Here is a 19,377-nt window from a genome sequence, read left to right on the forward strand (position 1 = left end):
AGACAGATCTTTTATGAAAACCAATTTATATCCCAATTGTGGAGTAGACCAGAACTCAATTTCATCACTTGTGCTAAAGTACTTGTTGGATCCAAATCACATTCCATTGATTTTCACAATGCATTCTATTCATGCTAAACATTAATCAGATAAAAGACGAGGTGAAGTTGAAGAGCTCTAACAGAAGGATTTTACGATGCATTGCATCCCCTTGCGGTTTAGTTCCAGCATAGCTAAGCTCGCCATGTGCCTGTATTTGGATTACAGTCCAGTGTTTGAGTAGACTGTTCGGAAAGTAAAAGATAAGCCGGACATTACTATATTAATTAAAATTTAAGTCTTACCTTTCTTTTATTAAAAATCAAAACAAAATTATATTTAAGTTGAGGGTGCAGCCTATATACAAGTTAAGATCCAACCCTCCCCTCCGCTGGGGAAGAGGATCCAATATAAGGGTACAGGACAAGTCTTTAATCATTTTCATGCCTTATGATGAGAGGGGCATTAGTTATTAAGGTTAATTAACTTTTAACAAAGTAAATCCAAATCATAATCACTCGCTCCTATCCGACCCCTGCTCAATTTTCTACTTGGCTAAAGGTGCTGCAGGCAGAGCGAATGGTAATTAGGTTTTTAAAATAAAAAACAGAAAATGCTGGAAATACACTGCAGGTTAGGGGGAAAAGAGTCAGTTAGGGTTGCATGCAATGCTTTATTCGAATCTGGTTTGCATGGTTGCATCTGGGAGTACTGTGTTTAGTTTTGGGTACCTCAGGAACGATGTATTGGCTTTGGAGGGGGTACGGTACAGATTCAACAAAATGACAGCAGAGGCTTGAAGGGTTAAATTATGGAGGACCGGTTGCATAAACTTGGGTTTGTATTCCTTTGAGTTTAGAAGGTTGAGGGGTGATCTAATTAAAGATCTTTAAAATAATAAAGGGATTTGGTGGGTAGATACAGAGAAACTATTTCCCTTGGTGGGGGACAATCTTAGAATTGGAGTTAGACCATTTAGGGGTGAAATCAGGAAGCACTTCTTCCACACAAAGGGTAGTGGAAATCTGGAATTCACTCCCTCAAAAAGGCTGCGGATGATGGGACAATTGAAATTTTCGATACTGAAAGATCTTTGTTTTGTGAAGGTGGCAAGGGACATGGAGAAAAGATATGTAAATGGGGTTGAGGTGCCAATCAGCAGTGATCTAATAGAATGGTGAAACAGGCTCAAGGGGCTGAATGGCCTACTCCTGTTCCCGTGTTCCTAAAAGTTAGGAAAGCATTTAAACATTTCTGCTCCAATTCTGATTTTTCAAAAAACGTTCACAACTCCTGAACAGAAATAATTCTAGATCCTTCTCGGAGAATTCAATTAAAAAAATGTTACAAAGTACAATTTGAGCACTGCCTGCTCCAAAAGATTTGCTATTGGCTGTTGCCAATTTCATGCATCAATTCATTCTAATTGGATCAACTACAGTTGATTTTACAAATCACCCTCAGCCAGCACAGAACAAACAGACTTAAAAAAACGTGGGGGGAGGGAATTCTGGAAAAAGCTATGCAAAGTCAAAATCTCTGGGCGCTGGAGCAGTAAAGTATCATTTGCACTGGTGCATTAGTCACACCAATAGGTTTGTAGTCAAGGAAACCGTGCAAATTGCACACTAGGTTTTACAGAATTCACGCCCATTTAAGTAGCCCACATTACGTTATGCGAACAGCTAGAACACAGATTCATTTTATCGCCAACTTTTAAGTAGTTCTACTTCTGCATATTGACATGGGCCGATGCACTCCTCCCTCTCAAGCGTGAACATTACTTTAAGAATATTCCACCGTCAAGGTTACAATTATTACCCAAAAAAAAAAATCAGGAATGGATCATTTAATAAAAAAGAATCACTCAGAGATTGTGCGGTTTGGTCGACACTTACTCTGATCCACACTGACAGCCGGAAAAGACTCGCCATTCCGGACATGCTAAAGGGAGATCAGAAAAATAAAAGCAAATTAATTGGATGTGAACAAATTGACTCCACTCCACGCCCAGCTGCACCATAAACAAAGCTGACCAACGTGACAAACCATCTTGTTGAAGACAGGGCAATGGGAGTTGAAATCAACCCAAAAGTGAGGCGACTTGTAAAACTCAAATCGCCCTTTCCTCGTCCTAAATTTTTCGGCGTATCGCCAAGTAGGAAAATTTAAACTTTTTAAAAAATGTGTTTGTTCTTGCCTTCTTCCAGCTTTTCTCTAATTATTTCAATTTACACATTCCCTCACCTTGACTGCAATGCCTTTACAGTCAGATTTCCTCAGCCATCTGACTTATTTGATGCCTTGTTCACGGCTTCTTTCTCTTAACTGGTTCCCCATCTAAGTCCCATAAACCATGGGACATACACGATTCCAACACCTTATTTATGTGCCACTGTGGAACAAGAGAGCGCTCATCCAAAATTAAAAATTCATGATTTCATAAATAAATGATATGGACAGAACGTAACACGTCCCTGTATACTACAGTCAGTGCGCATTTACCGAGGCAAGTCGCAGGCCAGTAGCTGCAGTTTGGGTTCCATTTACATGGTTTGCCTCCTACCTGGCTGTTAATTTAACTGTTCTGTTTAGGAGTGAACACTGAGCATGCCTTGCTGCAGCTTTTAAGTGAATGAGGTGCAGCAAGGTCAAACTTGTAAATTAGGGTCAGGTAAGTTTACAAATGCAAGGGGTGGAGAACCCCAGCAGAGGTTCTGTGCCCAATAGGGAGAAAAAAAGACTTGCATTTATATCACACCTTTAACAACCTCAGGATATCCCAAAGCACTTTACAGTCAATGAAGTACTTCTTAAGTGTTGTAATGTAGGAAACATGGCAACCAATTTCCACAAACAGCAATGTAATTAAAGACAAAGTTGTCTGGTCATTATGTGAATTGGCTGAGGGATAAATGTTGCCCAGGACACCGGGGACAACTCCCCTGCTCTTCTTTGAAATAGTGCCTCAGTTTAACGTCACATCCAAAAGGCACCTCTGGCAGTGCAGAGACAGACAGTCCCACAGTACTCCACTGGAGTGTCAGCCTAGATTTTGGACCCCCAGTCTGTACTGAGCTGGCTGGTAATGCAGTGGGGCCTCTACGCCTGGTCACAATGGCCCTGGACTAGTGGGTGGGTGGAGGTGAAATCATCAAGGCCAGTGCACACGTGGTTAGGAAACAGTTTTCGTTGTTATCTCATTTTTCTCTGCAACTGATAAAGAAATAAAATATACTGTATGTTCAGAACCAAGGTGGGTGCCAATCTAGAATCAAGTCAACCAGTTTTCTATTAGAAAGAAAATGAAGTAATTACACAATGGAAGATGGAGACTTCCATCCACTGATCGATTCCACAGCCTCCCACTTCTTTTCCTTAATGAAGCTTTGGAAATCTTCCAACATCCTCGCTCCATGATATTTCCGAAAAACGCCTTCTTTGGCACTGTTATGAGTGAGATAAAAACATTGCAGAACAATATGATCAACATATTCTAAATTTGCTGAAGCTCAGCAGATTAAAAAGATACAGTCAAGCAATTTATGTAAACACGAATAAAATGCTAGGAGGCTCAAAGTATAGCAAGTAGTCATGGCACGAATATTGCTGAGTGAATCGGTGAATAATGTGATAGAAACCACCAACATAACAATTAGCGTTGCACTCACTGAGTTATCTTTCTTTTGGCCAAGGTTGGTGCTGAGCAACATGAATGTGAATGAACGGAACATTTTCCCATTGGCAACTTGTATCAGCAAACACTAATGGTACTTTTAGATTGCATGAGACCAGTGCTCGTTCTGCAGGGTCCCCAACTGCGGGACACGCATGGCAAATCCTTTCAGTTTTGCAGTTGGTGAAGACGACACATTTTTAGCTGGCCTTAAGTGAGTTCCGATAGGTTTACACACTGCTTCCAGCACGAGGCCCGTGCTTAGGGAAACCGCCAGCACTGAGGCTTGACACAGCTGAGATTTGGAGTAAAACTCCCAATTAATTAACTTTAACCCCGACCTCAATAAGCACTCTTTACTGCACCAGTGTGAAGGTTTCACTTCCCACATTGGTCATCTCAGTGGCCACTTGGTGCTAACCTGTGGCTAACTTTGTGCCGTGGGCCACAATCACTCGGAGTTGGACAGACCGTCCAAGCTTAAACTAAATGGCCATAAGAACAAAGAGGCTTCAATCCCATCTGCCTGGGATGCATTTGAACCCAGGCCGCAAGGACAATGTGCAAAAATCATTTCACCAACCAGTCTTAGATCATCCTACAGAAAAAAAAGTTTGCCTTATGGTTTTTTTTAAAGAATAATCTGAGCATCCTGATAAGTGTTGTATAATATGTAGAATTTTTTTTTTAAATCCAATTTTAATTAGGGTACAGCATTAAGATTCTATTGTGGAGACACGATGACAATCATTGTACTTACTGGTAAATAGTCGGCAAAGTGGTAACAAAGAAACGGCCACTCAACCCTAAGAAAAGATTTTGAAAAAAAAAGTTTTATCACAGCGTTCTAATCTCACGCCTTATTATGCACAACGATTAATGATTCCAGAGAAGGCAATGATGAGATTGTTTTATAATAGTATTATACATTATGCCCCACAAATCTTTCATGTCAGGTGAGAGGCATGCTTATCTTTTCAAGCAAAAAAAGCATTAGAGCAGCAACACTTGCATTTATATAGCACCTTTCATGACCTCAGGATGTCCCAAAGCGCTTTGCAGCTAATTAAATACTTTTGAAGTTTAGTCACTGTTGCAATGTAGGAAATGAAACAGCCAAGTCCCACAAACAGCAATGAAATAAACAACCAGATCATCTGTTTTAGGTGTTGGTTGAGGGATAAGTGGCGGCCAGGACACCGGGAAGAACTCCCCTGCTCTTTGAAAGGTGCTATGGGATCTTTTATGTCCACTTGAGGGCAGACGGGGCCTCGGTTTAATGTCTCATCTGAAGGACAGCACCTCCGACAGCGCAGCGCTCCCTAAGTACGGCACAGAAATATCAGCCTGGATTGTGCGCTCAAGTCTCTGGAGTGGGACTTGAAGCTGCAACCTTCTGATTCGGAGGAGAATACTACCAACTGAGCCAAGACTGACACTAGTGCTACATGTCACCAACTGTACAGCATAGATTAGTTAATTTTGATACTGGAAAAACATGGTTTGTTTGTGTGGTTTGCACCCGAGAACAGCCTCCCCCCACCACCTTCTCGAGGGTAACTAAAGATGGGCCTTGCCAGTGACACCCACATCCCAGGAATGAAATTTTTTTTAAAACTCCAAACACCAGTTTAAATTTTCAAGTAGGAACAGGACAAATGCCTGATTGCATAGTTTAATGAGTTTGTCCTACAATTTGATTTTTTTTTAAAAATGATCTATTTTGCCCCTTCCTCGTTGTAAAGTACTTCACGGAGCCTCACCCCATGGCATCACATTAAATCTGCGGTGTCAGTTTCACCAGAAAGAGAGGTGAAAAACAAAAAGCAAAACTGAATTAAAATTCAAAGAAACGCAGCTTTTCAACACGTCTCTTGTACATCATCAGGGACTTGTATTTCAGCGGTCACAGCTCACTCACTAGTCATATAACTAGCAGCACTTAGTGGTTTGTCATTGAGAGCCGTACTTATAAAAAAGGTCAAAAAATGGCAGAGGGCCAAGTATGAAATGGTTTCTTGTTACTCTTCATGAAAAAGCACGGTGATCTTGCGTATTACCAAATGTAGACCAAAATTTTGGTGGATCGTCAAAGGCAGGTTAACTAGTTCAAGTTATTTGTCAAGCCTTGCATCCTCATGAATTGCTGCACACATTCATGTTACTCCAACAGCACATTGCACCCTGCACAGCCTCACCTGTGGCAAGAAAAATGGACCCAAACAAATATTGATATTCACAACGCAGAACAGAAGAGGATAGGGAGAAGCTGGAAAGCTCAGCTTCCAGTAAAGGCTTGGGGCTTTTGATACCATTTAATTACCGTGCCAATTTGGAGCTAAATATAGCCAAATTCTTGATTCGCTTACCAATTTAGAAAACTCACAACTTGCCGATACTTATTGCAGGGCTGGTCAGGGAGGAGGAGCAGAGCAATTCACTCGGCACCTTAAACAGTGGCCTGCGATACAGGATCCTCAAAACAAACGCTACTGGCGATGCCATGCAACCCTGTCTCAGTGGTTGCTATGAAAGCCACTGTACACTCTGCCGCCTGTCACATGTTTACTTTAGACAATGAGTACAGGTACAAGAAAAATACACTGGCTTTGCAGCTCGAGTCACAGGAATGTAATTATATCAACGACACGTGGCAGGGTTCCAGTTAAATTGTATGCAATTTGAGTCAGTTACAATACAGGTCAGCTCACAGGATTAAGACAGGTTTTTTTTTGTCAACCCGTAGCGGAAAGACTTAGCGGTAAAGAGCCTTCCATTGACAGGACAAAGGGGTGCTTCCAGTCAAGCAGAGATATTTGTTTCACATTTCTACAGCACTGGGATTAAATCCCAAGGAAACCAGCTCAAAACAGGATAGCAACCAGATTGATTTGAGACCCAGAGTTACTGCTATTTTGTATCGACACCAGTAGGTGGTGCAACTCTACAGGGCAGTTTACAGTCCTGTTGTCCTGCGAATCAGCCATGTCTCAGCTATGGTTACATATCTATGGTAGAAGTAGCATGTTCCACCCGACAGTCGATGGGGAAATTAATTTCCCACAATTGAAGTCAGCTCCCTCAAACGGGCTGCTTTGATCAAATACTTAAACATATCTGAAGTGTACTTCATGTCTCTTTCATTCTGGATACTAAATTCAGCGACACAAGCAACATGGGAAAGGTATAATTAAAGGGAAAACAGACAACCAGTTCCTCCGGTCACGGCACTTATCATTACCAGAGATTTTGCAAAGTGCTTCCTCCTACACTTGAGTTTTATTTCTGAACAGCAGCTATTGTTCACCAACATCAAGGGATCTTCCTTGAAATGCAAAAATTCAATTCAAGTACAAATTTGGAGAAGTAAGGATTTCCACAATCTTTTTTCAAACAGCTGATTATTACAGTCTTAGGATCACCACAAAACATATGGATAAGTTTTTCTACCACTAGATGAAGTCAGTGAAGAGTAGCCCACTTCATACTTGGCCTTCTGCAATTTTTTTTATTAAAAAGATGGCTTGTCTTCTAATTATTGTATTTTGAGGAAAAAAATTAACATGAAACAAAATAATCAGATTAGCTTCTTTTTAAAAAAAAATTCTCGGGATGCGGGCGTTACTGCCCAAGGCTGACATTTATTACCCATCCCTAGTTGCCCTCGAGAAGATTGTGGTGAGCCGCCTTCTTGAACCGCTGCAGTCCGTGTGATGAAGGTACTCCCACAGTGCTGTTAGGAAGGGAGTTCCAGGATTTTGGCTCACCGACGATGAAGGAACGGTGATTGAATGTCCAAGTCAGGATAGTGTGTGACTGGGGGGTGGTGGCGTTCCCAGGCACCTGCTGCCCTTGTCCTTCTAGGTTGACAGAAGTTGCAGGTTTGGGAGGTGCTGCCGAAGAAACCTTGGCGAGTTGCTGCAGTGCATCCTGTAGATAGGACACACTGCAGCCACGGTGCACCGGTAGTGGGTGAGGTGCCCACTAAGCTAATTGATACTCAATCAAACAGAAGCAGGACTAACTACATTTCAGAGTTCCTACATTTTCAGAATTAGGTACAGTATTAATGTCTTAAACAGGTAGCTCGTACAAAGAGGACCCGGCTGTATTGAAATGTGTTTCCCCTTTAATTGTACCTGTCCCATGTGTCACAGAATATTGTATCCGAGTTGAAACAGACATAACGTGCACTTTAGTTTGTTTAAACATTTGATCCAAGCAGCCCATTTGAGGGAGCAGACTTTAATTGCAAAAAATTAAATTTCCCTCTCAACTTTAGAGTGGTTCTTGGTTCCATGCAGAGTTGGTGCGGAGTTAGCCGATCTCAACTCGGACAGCAGGAGCGATGCTAGAACTGGCTTTCAGCCCCACTCTGGGTTAAGGAAGAAAAAAAAATCCAGCAATTCCTGGTAAGAGTTTTCTTAATTTAAAATAGACACCTCTCTTTCATTGTTGTTTCAGGAAATAACTTTCTGCGGGGTGGGGGGGTTGGGAAAAAGTGGAGGGGCTACATAAATGCAAGTAGTTGTTGTTGGACTTCTTTTCTATCCCGAGAGATGCAACTACTATAACAATACAGTGGTTTTCAATTTAGACAGGTTCTTCTCACCAGTTTTGCACTGGTCAAGACAAGGGTCATCAGCGCTGGGGCATGGAACCGTTCACGCCCCTCCCTCCCCACTTCTGGCACCCAGCGCCAGCATCGAGACAGGTCAGGTACAACATCAGGAATTTATACATGATATAAAATGCTCCTGAATGCTTCATAAATCAGTTGTAAACAATTTTACAACACCAAGTTATAGTCCAACAAATTTATTTTAAATTACAAGCTTTCGGAGGCTTCCTCCTTCGTCAGGTGAACGGGGTGGAAATGAAATTTTCGAATCCTTCACATTTGAAAATCACAGAACAATGCCTGGTGATTACTGCCCGTTGCCAAGGCAATCACAGTGAGCAGACAGAAAGGTGTCACCTGAAAGGCCACTGAATATACAAACCCCCAAAAAAAGAGAGAAGGAAGACAGTCAATGACCCGTTATATTAAAAACAGATAACATTTGTTCGCTGGTGGGGTTACGTGTAGCGTGACATGAACCCAAGATCCCGGTTGAGGCCGTCCTCATGGGTGCGGAACTTGGCTATCAATTTCTGCTCGACGATTTTGCGTTGTCGTGTGTCTCGAAGGCCGCCTTGGAGTATGCTTACCCGAAGGTCGGTGGCTGAATGTCCATGACTGCTGAAGTGTTCCCCGACAGGGAGAGAACCCTCCTGTTTGGCGATTGTTGCGCGGTGTCCGTTCATCCGTTGTCGCAGCGTCTGCATGGTCTCGCCAATGTACCATGCTCCGGGGCATCCTTTCCTGCAACGTATGAGGTAGACAACGTTGGCCGAGTCACAGGAGTATGAACCGTGCACCTGGTGGGTGGTGTCCTCTCGTGTGATGGTGGTATCTGTGTCGATGATCTGGCATGTCTTGCAGAGGTTACCGTGGCAGGGTTGTGTGGTGTCGTGGACGCTGTTCTCCTGAAAGCTGGGTAATTTGCTGCGAACGATGGTTTGTTTGAGGTTGGGTGGCTGTTTAAAGGCAAGTAGTGGAGGTGTGGGGATGGCCATAGCGAGGTGTTCGTCGTCATTGATGACATGTTGAAGGCTGCGGAGAACATGGCGTAGTTTCTCCGCTCCGGGGAAGTACTGGACGACGAAGGGTACTCTGTTGGTTGCGTCCCGTGTTAGTCTTCTGAGGAAGTCTACGCGATTTTTCGCTGTGGCCCGTCGGAACTGTCGATCGACGAGTCGAGCGTCATATCCCGTTCTTACGAGGGCGTCTTTCAGCGTCTGTAGGTGTCCATCGCGTTCCTCCTCGTCTGAGCAGACCCTGTGTATTCGCAGGGCCTGTCCATAGGGGATGGCCTCTTTGACGTGGTTAGGGTGGAAGCTGGAAAAGTGGAGAATCGTGAGGTTGCCCGTGGGCTTGCGGTAGAGGGAGGTGCCCGTCTTTGATGGAGATTCGTGTGTCCAAGAAAGAAAGGATGCCCCAGAGCATGGTACATTGGCGAGACCATGCAGACGCTGCGACAACGGATGAACGGACACCGCGCAACAATCGCCAAACAGGAGGGTTCTCTCCCTGTCGGGGAACACTTCAGCAGTCATGGACATTCAGCCACCGACCTTCGGGTAAGCATACTCCAAGGCAGCCTTCGAGACACACGACAACGCAAAATCGTCGAGCAGAAATTGATAGCCAAGTTCCGCACCCATGAGGACGGCCTCAACCGGGATTTTGGGTTCATGTCACACTACACGTAACCCCACCAGCGAACAAATGTTATCAGTTTTTAATATAAACGGGTCATTGACTGTCTTCCTTCTCTCTTTTTTTTGGGGGTTTGTATATTCGGTGGCCTTTCAGGTGACACCTTTCTGTCTGCTCACTGTGATTGCCTTGGCAACGGGCAGTAATCACCAGGCATTGTTCTGTGATTTTCAAATGCGAAGGATTCGAAAATTTCATTTCCACCCCGTTCACCTGACGAAGGAGGAAGCCTCCGAAAGCTTGTGTAATTTAAAATAAATTTGTTGGACTATGACTTGGTGTTGTAAAATTGTTTACAATTGTCAACCCCAGTCCATCACCGGCATCTCCACATCATTCATAAATCAGGGAAAGGAAGCCGAGCAGTCGAAGAGGTGACCACCTGCGCCATCGAAAAGATCGGTTCCTAAAGGTTCCAAAGCTGCCTAGGCCTCAAGCTCTGGTATTCCCTCCCTAAACCCCTCTACCTCTCTCTCCTCCTCTAAGACACTCTTTAAATCCTACCTCTTTGACCAAGCTTTTGGTCACCTGCCTAGTATCTCCTCATGTGGCTCAGTGTCAAATTCTGTTTGATAATCGCTCCCGTGAAGCGCCTTAAACTAGTAAAACGCCACAGATAAACGCAAGTTGTTGTTGCAGAAGGAGCAAGGCACAGGGTTTGAGAGAGAAAAGTTCGAGAATGCGCTGCCAAGGCAGCCGAGACAGCAGGGGTGCAAAAGGTCAGGAGTTGAAAGAGTGGACAGCATGGGCTGTCAGGGAGGACGCAGATGATGGGAAGGTGCAACATAGCACAGATCGGGCAAATCTCCTCTGTTCTGCATCGACGCCGTGTCCTGAATCCAATCTCAAAAAGATGCCCCTTATTTCAGAGGTGTCCAAACTTTCTGCTTTAATTGGGCCACTTACTTTCGTGTCAGAGTGCCACAGGCTGGTTAGGCCGCAGCTGGAGTATTGTGTGCAATCCTGGGCATCACACTTTAGGAAGGATGTCAAGGCCTTAGAGAGAGGGTGTAGAAGAGATTTACTAAAAGGGTATCAGGGATGAGGGACTTCAGTTACATGGATAGACTGGAGAAGCTGGGGTTATACTCCTTAGAGCAGAAAAGGAGGAGATTTACAAGAGGTATTCAACATCATGAAAGGTTTTGATAGAGTAAATAAGGAGAAACTGTTTCCAGTGGCAGACGGGTCAGTAACCAGATGACACAGATTTAAGGTGATCGGCAAAAGAGCCAGAGGCGACATGAGGAAACATTTCTTCTTACGCAGCGAGTTGTAATGATCTGGAATGCACTGCCTGAAAGGGTGGTGGCAGCAGAATCAATAATAACTTTCAAAAGGAAATTGGATAAATATTTGAAGAGAAAAAAAATTAGAGGGCAATGGGGAAAGAGCAGGGGAATAGGACTAATTGGATAGCTCTTGAAAAGAACTGGCACAGGCACGATGGGCCGAATAGCCTCCAGTGCTGTACCTATGATATTATGAAGTGTACAGTACTGTCCCAGACCCAGGTCTATTCCAATCACTAGGATTATCCAGCATTACAGAGTGATGCTCAGAGCCAGGTGCCTGACCGTATAGATCACTATCAACACCTAATATCACATTTAATACATCAGTAACAAGATTAAGAGTAAATCTCAACAGGTGCGAAGACATCACAATCATCATCTACTAAAACCCAAGATCGTTCCAGGTGTTAAAACAAAGGCTTAACTTTTAACCACAAAACAGTTTGAAACATTAGAACCTTTTAAAAGTGGAAAGAGAGGAGAAAAAAGTTTGCTTGATTATTGTCCCTTTGCCCATTTGATTTGACAATTTGAATGGCGGTTACTTTTCAGTCGTAACAACTGTTTCAGGCAGGAGCTGACTTTCGGTCCAACTAGCCCAGCCAAGCACAGTGTTCTCTTGGTACACTTCTAATAACCCTGCCTCAGATTCTGGTGGAAGTCCCGAGGCCTTACACTGGCTGTTCCTCAGCCCGTGGCTGAGAATCAGCGAGCGGAAGGAGCTGCGATCTCCCTCCCGAGATGCTCGGTCAGCCCAACATTACGGCACCTCCGGCGAAACTCCCAGAATCTAGGACTTGTATCCACAGAGCAGTGCATTTGGTCGGTTTCTTGTTTGGCAACAAGGAATGAAACGTGCCCAGTTTGTCATGCTGAAATGGGTATTCATCTTCAGGAGGTGATGCCAAGCAGCTTGACTGGCAACTTTATGCTGATCAAAAGAAGGAAGAAATTTTGTGAGCCTCACAACGCGATTACAACAGAAACAATACTGGGAGGGACGGGGGGTGAAAAATTCAGTCTTAATTATTCCCTCCTCCACTGTTATACAGCGAGTTAGTCAGCAGGTGATTGTCATCACCTCACCTGGGACCCTGCCTCGAGGCCTGAACATTTTAGTCCCACTGGAAGCTCGAAATATATATAAGCAGCCCAGCAAATTGGATCAAAAGCTTGTCTTGCTGCTTCGGATCCACAGAGCATACGGTGCATGACTAATGCTGGAATTTGGCATCGAGCAGGAGGACGGGAGGTAGAGGCACAGTCAATGCTATTGTACGACGTGATAAATCCCATCTCACGCTGCAGTGTGGTAACACCCAAGAGAATTTATCCAAAGACCTACTGTATATACACCACAATCTAGGCCATGAAGGGCAGTCACGGGTCTATCCTTAAAAATCCACTCCATAACTTCACAAAACATATTCTGTTAGTTATAAAGCAAACTCAATTTTCTGAGAAATGTATTTAAAGACACCATTGCAGGGTAGAGACAGAATATCAGTAAGTAAAGGAATTCTCGAGAGAGTCAATGCCGGTTTACGGTGTCTAGTGTGGGTAAGGGACGGTATATTTACTCAATGTTTTGTAAGAAATTATATTTACAAAAAGAGCTTTGGGATTGACATGACTCAATTTATCTTTCTGAAGATATTAGCAACTAGAGTGTGGAACAGCGAGGAACTGCGTAATCAATCGGAAAATAATTTGAACTTTTTTTTAAAAAAAAAACTCATTTCCGCCAGGATTTCCTCCCATACCTTTCCTTCTCTGGAGTATGGTTCCACAGATGGTGGCAGCAGTCCTCTGGCCACATGGCTAAGGTAACAATCTCCATGCGCAAGCCTAGACAACGAGGCCATCGACAGCTTATCATAGCAACCGAGCCCAATCCAGTCATAACTCCGTGTCCATTTGGGTGCATTAGACAGTGGGAGTCACTGGGGAAAGAACACGAACCTTAGCTGAGTTTTCCCCGTCTCTCGCCTGGAAAGACGGAAGCCAACTGCAGTGAGAACACAGCTACCCTGGATATGATCAACTAACTAAACACAGATCAGACCTGTGTGCGCCTCAGCATCAGATCGTGTACTGCAATCAGTTCCATTTTTTATCCCCCTAAAGTTTGGCCTTTGTTAGACAAAAAATTCAATAAAACAGTGTTACGACCGATTCATCAGTCATTTCAAATGCGTCTCCGCTGATACACATCAGCGTAGATATAGAAACACTTGGGATGACCGTAACAACAAAAGGCGTACACCAATTCTAGGAGATAAAGATTGAAATCATGTTTGTCTGGCTAAGTGCAGCAAGCTGAAATTTATATGGCTAAAATCACCACAGGGCTTTGTGCACAAGTGTTTGCTTTTAGCACAGATAGATAAAAGAAATTGGACTACAGAGAAATCGATTGCAACATATACATGGACAAAATAGGCATTTTAAAATAAAAAAGGAAGAACGTCCAACTGTATGAATTGTGTAAACTGGCCTGATGGCCACACAGTACAAGTTATTCACAGGACAGGTTAGCTGCTCTGTATTAAATCTGCTCTGGTGTCACTTTATAGTGAAGCCTAAATGCTGCACAGGTAATGAGCTCACAGTACTTTACACTGTTTCTGCTTAATGTCAGCTCGGCTCAGATATTACGGGTTGAAGCACCGCACCAAATAGTCTAGGCCGACACATCAGTGCAGCATCATCAACGGCGCCATTTTTCAGATGAGACGTATGGCCGTTTGAGGTTTAGGTGGACATTAAAAGATTCTGTGACACTATCTGAAGAAGAAGCAGGGTGTTCTCCGGTATCCAGGCCAACCTTCCTCTCAACCAACCCCAACAAGAACAGATCAACTCGTCATTCATGTCGTGTGCCGTTTGTTTATTTCACTAACATTTACCCCCCCAACCCCCCCCCCTGTAAGAAGTTTCAATCTGGATTTAAGATTTGATTATTTCAGCCAATATCAAAATCAGGAACAATTTGTTCCTGACACTACGGTTTGTACTGATTTATCACAGATAAAACATTGAGCCTGTTTTGTGACATAGTAACAGGCCACGATAATCCAACTGGGATGCAATACGTTTACACTTTCAAAATTAAAGATAACAAACATACAGTTCTCTGAAACACAGCAACATTGTGATGCTGTCCATGTATCTACAGCATTCGAGTCACACAAAGCTATTTTTACAAGCATATGTCCAGTTCATATATTTAGCTCTTTTTTAGTACAACTGGTTTTCAAAAGGATAGGACTGGGCAAACCCCTTTTCTAAGTAACTCAATTTACATAAGCAAGCTACTTCAATTTAGGACAGATTTCAATACTCTCTTTTTCAGCACAAGTATATCCTGAAGTTCTTAAGTCACTTGTGAGCTATTAATGGCAGTGTAGATTGCAGCAAAGTTATTCCATTTGCCTTCTTCTGCTGCATGATACCTGGCTATACAGGCAAAGCACAAAATGATGTGCAAACATGCATAACTTGCAATCCAGGTTTGCGATCGTGCCAAATTATTTCTCATTAACAGTTATTTTGAAGGCCCCCCCCCCTCAATTATATATTGAGTCACATGCACTGGGTATGAATGGAACAGAACTGAACTGAAAATACACACATTTCATGTGAACAATATTTTCAAAGGCATAGGGAACATTAGTATTTGGTACCACATGCAGAGGAAACCAAGATTCAGAGCTTATTTTATTCCATAAATGTTGCACAATGCTGTTTAATATTTGATTTTAGTTTACAGAAACTATTTACCAAAGTTATTAAGTGTATTCTTGAAAGCAGCAAAAGACACTCCATACAGCATGTGGGTTCAAGACTGCACAAGCTTACAGCTTTCATGTTGATATATTATACATCGGCATTTATTCCTCCAAAAAAAACATTTAGAATGCAACGCCAAGTGTTGCACAAACTAGTTCTGGGCAAACAACCACAGCTATGAAAGCCTCCATCACAGTACCTGGCTCTCGAGTGACATCTATCTTCCCCACATGGATGCCAAGTTCTTCACGAGAATTTCCGAGCTGCTCCCAATCAGCCTGGATTTGCTTGCATGCTGGACACCACGGGGCATGACTGCAGAGAGAGAAAAAAATACCTCAATTTGAATTTTGGACTTTTTTAAAAAAAAAAAAATTCACCTCAGGTCACAGGCACCGTTTTTATGTACTGTATTCAGGGAATTTAACAAAAACTCTCCATCATTGTTCTTTGCTCCTACAAGTAGAAAAGGTGGCAAACCATCCTGACTGTCGCAGTTTCCCCCACATTTCATCATCACAATATGCAACTTTTCCATGACTATAAACACACTTACAGATGTTTCCATGCTTTTCAATGAATTTTGCACTCATTCAGCTGAGGTAAGTCAGTGCTGGGGATTGGAACTTTTTTTTCCCTACTTCTGTCACCCAGTGTCAGCATCAAGTGTTAAAAATCCCTCGACTCAATCCTAATCAGCTCCCTCAGTCCAACCTCCCCCCCCCCCATCCCCCTCAAACCATTGCTCCAGCGTGATATTTTGTTTCCCTTACTTCATGTGCCGGCCATCCTTACGGCCTCCAGTGAGACGGAGTGGAAAGCCACAAGCTGACTTCGCATCAGACCCTTCATGCCAACAAGGAGAGTTTGATCAGCCGTCAGGCTGCATTTGAATCCCGGCCCCAGATATGAATGGGAATCGCAGCATTCACTGATCTCAGGAAAGGAGTTCTTACTTGTACGAAAAGACCTGGATCCATTTTGCGTAGCAAAACGGACCAGAGTTTTTAATTTCATAAACTCCCATGGGAGGGATCCACAATATCGGCAACCAGAGAACACAGATTTATGGTATTTGGCACAAGAACCAGAGGCGAGATGAGGTGTTGCTGCATTCCAATGGCCAGGAGTGCGATTGCTGCAGTAGAGGGATGAGCTCATGGCTTTTTTTAAACCAAGCAACTGCTGCACTTCTACTTATAAAATATGTGCTGTGTTTGTGAATATGAACAATCCCAAAGCTCAGTATCACTTTAGCTGTATCCTGACTATCAAATTGTGTACATTGTCAAAGACTAGGTGCTGAACTGGGTTGGATACTTAGAATCATACAACACAGAAGGAGGAGGCTATTTGGCCCTTCAAACTTGTGCCTAATTTCCAATGGGAATCACCTAGTCAAAAAAACAACCCTACCTCTTTCACCATTGCGATTAAGGGGCTACCACAACAAATCAGACGACCACTGCTGGACAATAGCATGTTAGTCTTCAGTCGAATCATCATTCAGTTTGAACTGCAGTATTACCTGAAGCCTTTCGTCTCAGGCAATATAAATAAACCCAGCCTGTGTGTTATGGGCATGCTTAAAGTTCACTTGCAAACTTGTACGCTGTTGACAGGGGTACATGTAAAATGGACAATTAGCAAAGCTCACTATAAGCACTTTCAAATTACTTCCTGCCAACAGACCATTTATTTTCATCTTTGACTGGTAGCCTGGCCCACAATCTTCAAAGGGATTGGAGATCAAGCAAGAAAGCTGGGATTTACCCAATATTGCTCAGAAATGCAAGTATTTTTTTCTCCTACATATATTTAATATTTTAGAAAAACTGACATTTAAAAATTACATATACAAGTCAGTTTTCAAAAGGCTAAATATAAAAAGGTTTTACAGCTTTCATACGGTCGAGCACCAATTTTAAGCAAATATAGTTATGAGTGGGCTGACCGCATTTTGCTGATAATGTTGCAACCACTCCATTATTCGTTTAAGTGATTTTCTGAAAGGTGTCCCATTGCTTTAAAACTGTTTATCTACACACATGGGTAAATTGTCCATTAAAGTGGCGATATTTTGCTACAAGTGCAATTCAGCTTGAATAATGCACTGAAAGCAACTTCAAAATGAAGCTTCTCCCGATTTCATACGGCCCCATTACGGTGATAAGAGTCATACTTCATGCAACGTAGTGCAATGGACTGAATTTCATTAACGAGCTCTAAAAAATTGAGGCATCAAGTACAGCCTTAAATAGTCACAAACTATGGAAAAGGAACCAACTGCCACAGAGTCTAAGCTTCGCGTAAGCCACACCCAGATATAGGTCATTGGACTCCCAATTGGGACAAGCACCTAAAAGGCACAGCAATGACTAACAATCTCCCCTGGCTTTCAATAATTAAATCGAAGCTGAAAAAAAAAGCAACACCTCCATCAATTATTGTCACATTTTTATGTAAATATGTCAAAATTATAAATGTAGCAAACCTGAATTTTTGACAGTTATAAATTTTAATGGTATGTGAAAATGTTAAACATTAATGTGTTGAAACATGTTTACTCATGGCATATTTAACCCATATTAAATGTGGCACAACAACCCAGTCCCCAAGAATGCATCACTCAAATGGACCTGCATCCCTCCTACGCCATCTGGTCTGAAGCGGACAGTGGGCAGAGCAGAACAGTCAGAACGGCAACATGAAAGGACTTGGTCACAGTTAGCTACAAAATTCAAGCTCACAATTCCCCAAAAACACACGATTATTTTGACGGAAGTTTCTTTTTTTTTGAAGTGCACCTGTCTGAATTACATTCGGACCTCGCTGGATGGAAGATACACCATGTAACCAACATACAGTGGGGCTGGACATTAGCTTGTAATGGTTTTCACCAATCCTAGTGCACTGTACAACATAAACTGGTGAAAACATCGTTCACCTGACGAAGGAGGAAGCCTCCGAAAGCTTGTGAATTTAAAATAAAATTGCTGGACTATAACTTGGTGTTGTAAAATTGTTTGAAATGGCGGTGGAAGTAGATTCAACAGTAACTTTTCAAAAGGGAATTGGATAAATACTTGAAAGGAAAAAAACTTGCAAGGCAATGGGGAAAGAGCAAGGGAATGGGACTAATGGGATAGGTCTTCAAGAAGAGCTGGCACAGGCACAAGGGGCAGAATGGCCTCCTTCAATGCAGTATAATTCTATGATTTTACTTGAAGAGCAAAAATTGTACTACATACAGGAACTGATCAATGACCTAGATTGCAACTGTACATAAGGATGGCCCCATAAGGACGGCCTCAACCGGGATCTTGGGTTCATGTCACGCTACATGTAACCCCACCAGCGAAAAAAAGTTATCTGTTTTTAATACAACTGGTCATTCTCTCTCTTTCTCTGCCTCTCGGGTGTCTCTCTCTCTGTATTTGTGTTCTGACCGATTGTGTATTCAGTAGTCTTGTATGTAATGTTTCTCTGTCTGAGCACCATGCCATTCCTTTGATTATTATATCTCTGCCGAGGTGAGATAACAGGCAGTTGGAAAGATTATCTGTAATCACCAGGCATTGTTCTCTGACTATATATGCTGTACCTTTATGGAATCCTCCTACACTCACCTGACGAAGGAGGAAAGCTCTGAAAGCTTGTGATTTCAAATAAAGCTGTTGGACTTTAACCTGGTGTTGTAAGACTTCCTACATTTGTCCACTCCAGTCCATCACCGGCGTCTCCACATCATAAATATCAAGCAGCAATCTACTCAGAGTTGAGAGGAGAGTTATAAAGCACTGAAATTCCATTCTCAGACCAGGCTATCATTTAAAGATCAGTTTATTGCCCTGTCATTACCAACAGGCATTTATTACTCACTTTTAACTAAATTTTCATCTTCATTTGGAAAGAAGGGATTGAGGGATATTGCGAGAAGGCCATCCAATGGGGCCAATCATTACAAGGGAAAAGGATGGATGTGTTGGACCAAATGGCCTTTTCTGTTCCTAAAGATTCTTACGCTATTTCTCCTCCGTTTCACCCACATCTACTGCAATGTGGATACACCGCGCTCTCAGCACTTAAAAACTTTGCAAAGTAAACCAGGCTTAATCTCAGGCTGCACCACTAAGCTGAAGAGAAGTGGCCAGTTTAAACATTATAACCAACAGAAAACTAATCAAGTAACTAACTCGTCAGCAAGCCAGCCAGGGTGGATATAGGAAAGCAATGTACGCATTACACGTTGG

At 42.8% G+C, this 19,377-nt stretch overlaps 1 protein-coding gene across 1 annotated transcript in view; it reads right to left on the reverse strand.

The window, feature by feature from the left end:
- tmx4 (thioredoxin-related transmembrane protein 4) overlaps positions 1 to 19,377 on the reverse strand; it is a 46,478-nt gene that overhangs the window by 12,640 nt on the left and 14,461 nt on the right. Inside the window, exons 2-5 of the mRNA XM_067989432.1 lie at positions 15,324 to 15,439; positions 4,476 to 4,521; positions 3,358 to 3,486; positions 1,938 to 1,983 (exon numbers count right to left, since the gene is read on the reverse strand). Of these exons, the coding sequence (XP_067845533.1) occupies positions 1,938 to 1,983; positions 3,358 to 3,486; positions 4,476 to 4,521; positions 15,324 to 15,439 (337 nt within the window). The remainder of the gene's footprint in view (positions 1 to 1,937; positions 1,984 to 3,357; positions 3,487 to 4,475; positions 4,522 to 15,323; positions 15,440 to 19,377) is intronic.

The sequence above is a fragment of the Heptranchias perlo genome, chromosome 8, assembly GCF_035084215.1.
Source record: "Heptranchias perlo isolate sHepPer1 chromosome 8, sHepPer1.hap1, whole genome shotgun sequence".
Taxonomy (NCBI): Eukaryota; Metazoa; Chordata; class Chondrichthyes; order Hexanchiformes; family Hexanchidae; genus Heptranchias; species Heptranchias perlo.